This window comes from Gracilinanus agilis, chromosome 5 (genome assembly GCF_016433145.1).
Source record: "Gracilinanus agilis isolate LMUSP501 chromosome 5, AgileGrace, whole genome shotgun sequence".
Taxonomy (NCBI): Eukaryota; Metazoa; Chordata; class Mammalia; order Didelphimorphia; family Didelphidae; genus Gracilinanus; species Gracilinanus agilis.
In genome coordinates this window covers 258,495,667-258,502,552 of record NC_058134.1, presented here as the reverse complement: position 1 = coordinate 258,502,552, position 6,886 = coordinate 258,495,667, and the positions used below count along the sequence as shown (strand labels likewise).

Here is a 6,886-nt window from a genome sequence, read left to right as displayed (position 1 = left end):
GCCTCCCAAGGGTGATGTCTTGACTTGCTTGTGAATTATGTAGTGCTGAGCCAAGTTGTTGACCTCGATATCTCTTTCAGAGTCCCTGAAAACCAGTGGCAAGACAAAAATCAAGACGACTGGTCATGGCTCAGGATTCAATGGTTGAACTTGAAGTCTTCAATGTCTGCTCAGAGCTTAGAACTGTCTGCTTTAGCCCCCTCTAAGGCTATTGTTGGAATAATTATTCTTATCTGCCAATTCTACTGTGGGAAGTCTTCACATGTTTTAAGGAGACATTCCCTTAACTCAAAGGGTTTGAGGCTTGCTGGTTACCTTCAACACTATGTTAAGTATTTTACAAATATGATGGTACAACCACTTTTTTTTTTCTTTTTCAATTGTCCTTGGGCAATTTGTAGCTCTGGGAACAGGACAAGATCAGCTTCTAGTGAGCAACATTTAACCTGTTAAACTTAAAAAACAAAGAACTATTAAATATTTAGAAAAACCAAGTCTTAAATCAGGAGAGGGATAATGTTCAATATTTAGGCCTCCACACAGAGCCAAAGGCTCTGGCATCAGTATCCCTGGGAGAAATCACCACTCTAGATGATGGTTCCAATGAACCATAGAACCTGGGGAACTTATATACCTTTTGGGGAGTTGGGGACAGGGAATTATGATTGATTGGCTTTATAATGACTACAATGGAAATGAGAAGTCCAAGGCAGGATTATCAGGGAGAGGCTGATGCTTTTCAATGGATACAAAAGGGAAAGATCCAGCCAAGGGCTGGGTTACCTGGGTAAGGACTTTGGTTCAGTGGGAGAAACTACCAGGTCAAAAGAGCACTTAACATTTGATCAAGTCTGCTAGCTTCTCCTAACTGGGACCACCAAGTCCTTAAAGGTCTATTGTTAGTCTGAAACCCTTGAGTCTGAGACTTCCTGGGTGAAAGTCTCATGTGACAAGAGCAAACTTGGGGTTTCTAGATTCCAAGTTGACAAACCCTTCTTTATGTTTTTCTTTCCCCTTCTTTCTTTCTTCCTCCCTCCCTCTCTCTCTCTCCCTCTTTCCCTCTCTCTTTCTCTGTCTTCCTTTGTTCTTTCTTTCATTCATTCCTTCCTTCCTTCCCTCCTTCCTTCCTCTCCCTCCTCCCCCATGTCCTTTTAAATCTTCTTTTACATATTGTCTTCTTCCATTATTGTAATTGTAAGCTTCTAGAGGGCAAGGGCTGTCTCTGACTGTATTTGTATTCCCAGCCCCTAGCCCAGTATCTAACTCATTTTATGGGCTTAATAAATGCTTGTAGACTTGATTAATGGATTGGACTCTGAGGTCCCTTCCAATTCTAAAATAATGGCCTTGGGGGCAGCTGGGTGACTCAGTGGATTGAGAGCCAGGCCTAGAGCTGGGTTCAAATTTGGCTTCAGACACTTTCCAGCTGTGTGATCCTGGGCAAGTCACTTGACCCTCATTGCCTAGCCCTTACCAATCTTCTGCTGTTTTGATTCCAACATGGCAGGTAAGGGTTTAAAAGAAAAAATATGTAAAATAACATAAAATAAAATAATGGCCTTATTGTGGTATAGAGGTGATAGTCTGGCTTTTTGAAGGCTAAAAAAACATGTGTTTTTGTTTTTCTAAACATGAATATCCTTCCCACGATGCTAGATGCTATGTGGGAATGAATTATAGAACAGAAAGGTTACAACATTTATACATGATTGGTATGCCTAGGCTTCCAGGATCTTGTTAAGGATGTCTTGTAGGTAAGACGAAACATAAAACATTGGGGGGATGCAAAAGAGTTTGAGCTGGTCATGTAGGAAGAGAGGAGGATGACAGAAAGACAGCTCAAATACTGCACTAGCATCCATAAAATGAACCAGAACAAGGTATAGACTGGGTAAATGCTATATTAAGAACTTAAGCAAAGATGTGGACCACGAGAAAAATGTATAGAAAGGCTATAATCTGTTACCTAGGCCTATGAGATGGCAGATATATTGAAATATTTACTGAAGTACATAGAAAATAAGCAACCTATTTTAAAATGAGGATATTTTATCTATTTTATGTCTTGTTTTTAAAGAGGATCATAATTATTTATATTTTAAATTTCTTCAGGAAAGTTGTTTCTTAGTGATTTTTTTTCCTATGATAAAAGTCTGTTTATAGATGGTCTAAAAAATCCCTCAACAACTCTGCATATTCATTAACCTTTTTTTTTTTTTTTTTTTAAACTTTTTTAAACCCTTAACTTCTGTGTATTGGCTCCTAGGTGGAAGAGTGGTAAGGGTGGGCAATGGGGGTCAAGTGACTTGCCCAGGGTCACACAGCTGGGAAGTGTCTGAGGCCTGATTTGAACCTAGGACCTCCTGTCTCTAGGCCTGACTCTCAATCCACTGAGCTACCCAGCTGCCCCCTATATTCATTAACCTTTGATGGGTTTAAGAAACCAAAGGGATATAGGTTATAAATTGTTCCTTCCTTTAATCAAATAATTTCCTCCATTATACACCAAACTAGGCAAGTCCTTAGGGACAGTACTTTCTCTAATCCCAAACTCCACAATTTTAAGGATACATGGAGATTTGGAAGAGAACTTGGAGGAAATTACAAGATGATTACAAGATCTATTAGAATTTTTACAAGACCTATTAGAATTTAAAGAACCAAGATGACAATATAGTAATTAGCTTGGGGCCATTTAGTCTGTGTAGGGACCTGAGTTGTATGCAGGAACTCTGTACTAATGGGGACTCATAAATTATTATGGGGCACATAAAAATGTGGATATAAAAGTATATGTTGATCTGAAATGTCTTCTATGATTTTAACTGGTGGTTTGGTTTTGGCTGGTTAGCCTCAATTTAACATTCATAAGGTACCAATCTGCATTGATGGGCAGTTTCTTCACCCAAGAGTTTCTTAAACCACAAGTCCAAGTCCTCTCTCTCTATATATCTATATCTATATCTATATCTATATCTATATCTATATATATCTATATCTATATATATATCTGGATATATGGGTCATTGCATTGCTACTAGTAGAAAAGTCTTTTACATTCAATTGGGCCACAATATGCCAGTCTCTATGTACAATTTTCTCCTTGTTCTGCTCTTTCGCTATACATCAATTTCTGGAGGTCTTTCCAGTTAACATAGAATTGTTCCAGTTAATTATACTTTTCAGCACAATAGTATTTCATCATCATCAGATACCACAATTTGTTTAGCCAATTCCCCAATCGATGGACATCCCCTCATTTCCAGGTTTTTGCCACTACAAAGAGCACAGCTATATGTATTTTTATACAAGTCTTTCCCCTTATTATCTCTTTTGGGTTCAAACCCAGCAGTGGTATATTTGGATCTAAGGACAGGTATTCTTTTAAAGCTCTTTGGGCATAATTCCAAATTGCCTTCCACAATGGTTGGATTAATTCATAATTCCACCAACAATGCATTAGTGTCCCAATTTTGCCACATCNCATTCATAAGGTACCAATCTGCATTGATGGGCAGTTTCTTCACCCAAGAGTTTCTTAAACCACAAGTCCAAGTCCTCTCTCTCTATATATCTATATCTATATCTATATCTATATCTATATCTATATATATCTATATCTATATATCTATATCTATATCTATATATCTATATCTATATATACATACAGATATCCCCAGGCTCCATAATTGTCCCTAGCCTCTTACCTTAATTGAGAACATCTCTATCTATTTTTTCCTTTTAGCTATTATAGTGTCTTTCACTTGAGAGACCATTTCTTGTTTTTGGGGGGTTTTCCCTTACCCTTAGTTCTTTATTATAGCTCATTGCACATAGCAAGCCCTTTGTGTTGATCAGGGGTGGGGATGGTTGGTAGGGAGAACATCAGTTTTTGACTGCGCTGATGTTCCAGGGAATCTTGTGTTGGTCCATAAATATTTATTAAGGCCCTCCTATGTGCCAGGTATTGTTCTAACCACTGGGGATACAAAGATAGGTAAAGAGTCTCTGCTTTCAAGGAATGTTACAGTCTAATGGGGAAGACAATATGAAAACAACTAAATACGGGGTAGGACAGGCACAACACAAGCAATGTGCCTCTGTGGTAGAAGGGACAAGACATACTGGGATTGGAAAAGGGGTAGAGGCTTGGAGTGGGGCAAGAGGGCAACTTCAGAGGACTGTGAAGGGAAGGAAGTGAATCTCACCCTGAAATGTCGTCACTTTACCTGGGCCTAAAGTTACAGTTCTCCCATTTCCTTGGAATATAGCACAATTTCTTTCATTTGTACTCTCTTACCTAATGCTTTTTTCATTTATGTCTTCATGTGGCATCCTAGAACTTTTAAATTGGTAGGGATTACCTAATTCATAGTGTCATCGATCATAGTCTTAAGGATCTTCAAAGGCTAAACATAAATAGTCCAGTGGTTTCCAACACGAATGGAAAGGGCCACATGTGGCCCACTTAGCTCTGCTCTAGTCCAATGTCCCTCTTTCACATATGAGGAAATAGATCCAAAGAAGTTAAGTACTTTTTATAATAGAGAAAACTCAAGTCCACCTTTTCCCTCAAGACTAGGGAAAGTATCCAGGACCATGACTTACTAGTGACAGAGCTAAGCCTAGAACTCAAAGTCTCTTGGGTCCTAGATCATTGGGGGCCCTAGATGCTCAGTGCCTTCTTTCTTTCCATCTTCTGTTCCTGATCTATCCTACTTGGACTTTTCTTTGCTTCCTCTCAACTCCTCTACCCACAAAATCAATAATTCGAATAAAGGAGAGTAAGTAAAAAATGTAGAGTAGAATTTTGCCAAGATTGTGTCTTTAATTTGGGCTGTTTTGACTCATCATTTATTTAGCCATTATTAAGCCTCTACTATGTGCCAGGCTCTGTGCTAAGCACTGGGGATACAAAACTACAAAACAGGCAAAAAGATAGTGGAGCATACATTCTAATGGATCACACAATCTATCAAAAGATCATCAAAGCTGAAACTAGGTTGGGGCAAAGTCCTTGCCATTAGCTTCAGCAATGTTTATAATGCTAAGGGCACAGAAATGAAAAATGTTAATTACTATTTTGTAGTCATATTATCTCGTATGGATTGGGGGAGGTTACGATTTTAACCACTGTTCCCTATTTATTAGTTATATACTAAAGAATTATTATTTTTATCATGCTGAAGATGAACAAGATTAATTTGAAAGGTTGCAAGGTATGGGGGATAGACAGACTGCCTTAAAAGTTAGAAAGGTCTGATTTTAAACCCGATCCTGATAAATCTCAGTTGGATACTTTAAAATTTAATAACAGGTTTTCAAGCCCTGCCCTAATAAATCCTAGTTGGATAAATCGCCCTCTAAGTTAGGAAAACTTGCTTTCAAGCTCTACCTTGGGAAATCCTAGCTGGTTAAGTGTGACTCAGTACCTACACCCAGGTAGCTAATAGAAATGTTGATATTCATAGATGGAAGGGAATTTTCATACTATGAATTTCCTAAAACTACAAAATCATTGTTTCAAGGCTGTGGTGGTTCTTTGTTTGTTTTCTAATGAGTTGATATGCTTTTATTAGGAGTATTAATAAAAATGTCCCATCCGTACCTGGTTACCAACCCTTTTTGACCCCCACCCTCCCTCCGAGATTTTATCTGAAGTCCACTTCGGCAATAATTCCATTTAAGGCTTATGGTTTCAGTTTTGCAATCATCTCTTCAGTTGTATTAAAATGTAACAGATGTAGAGTGCTATTGTAGCTCAGGAAAGAAAGCTTTCCAGAACTAAAAGACTTTCATGCACATGGTGACTGTAACAACAGTGGGGCAGGTGCCTACCATTTCTTAGGCTTTTGGACTTTTTTGCAGAACCATCCTAGGTGGACCGGTGCCAGGAAAGGCCTGGAGGATTTTCTCCCCAGAGGTTCGGAAAAAGTCACCTGCGGTCGGAGAGCGTTCTACTCTCCAGGCGCCTTAACCCGCCTTTGCGTTAGGAGAGTGCAGAGCGCTGGTGGGGGGGAAGGGACTCCCCGCCTGCCGGAGGGTGACCTCTGCACCCGGGCTTCCGATGCCCTCAGGGCAGGCCGGTCAAGGTCAGTGCCGCTAGGTTTTCTGGTTCAAAGTCATTCCCTCGGGCAGCATTCCCGCCTCACCCATCAGGCGGGGCAATTAGGCGTAGCCTGCGGGCTCCGAAACGCTCTCCAACACACCTAGACACACGCACGCACGCACAAGAACATACAAACACACCCTCCAGCGCAGTGCACCACCCACCCCGGGAACTGAGCGAGGATGGGGGGGGAGGGAAAGAGACCGCACCGCAGCGCATGCGTAGAGCGCGGGGAGCCCTCCGCGTCGGGCGAGGCTAAGGGGCACGTCACGCGGGGGTGGGGTGGGGGGAGGAAGGGGGAAGGGGAAGAGAGTGAAGGGGGCGCGAGGCAGGCGCGCGGCGTCCTCGGAGGCTCGCGCCCGTCCTCCCCCTGGCCTCGCGCGCCCCGCGCGCCCCGCGAGGGTGAAACGCTTTCTCCCGGCATGCAGCGGGGGGAGGGATTTAACACCAAGATGGCGGACGGCCCGGATGAGTACGAGAAAGAAGCGGGCTGTGTCCCCATTCTCCATCCCGAGGTGAGGAGTCGCGTCGAGGCTGGGGGTTGGGTGAGAAGGGGAGGCCCAGGCTTATCTCCCTCGGAGCCTCCCCCTCCCCCGGGCCTCTCTTCCCGGGCTATGGACCAGCGGACCTGTGCGGCAGGGCGCTGGTTCTGGAGGAGGAGGCGGCGGAGGGAGGGGGTTGGGGGGATGAAGGAGCCCCGGGTCAAGGGGAGGAGGGGGAATAAGAACTTGGGGCGGAGGTCGGACTGATGGGGTAGGGGGAAAGGGCGGCGGCGCT

General features: G+C 42.6%; 1 protein-coding gene across 1 annotated transcript in view; it reads left to right on the top strand.

Annotated features, from left to right (window-relative positions):
- Window positions 1–6,483: 6,483 nt before the first annotated feature.
- Window positions 6,484–6,886, top strand: part of ZDHHC17 (zinc finger DHHC-type palmitoyltransferase 17) — a 107,603-nt gene continuing 107,200 nt past the window's right edge. Inside the window, exon 1 of the mRNA XM_044678776.1 lies at window positions 6,484–6,624. Within this exon, the coding sequence (XP_044534711.1) occupies window positions 6,532–6,624 (93 nt within the window). The 5' untranslated portion in view covers window positions 6,484–6,531. The remainder of the gene's footprint in view (window positions 6,625–6,886) is intronic.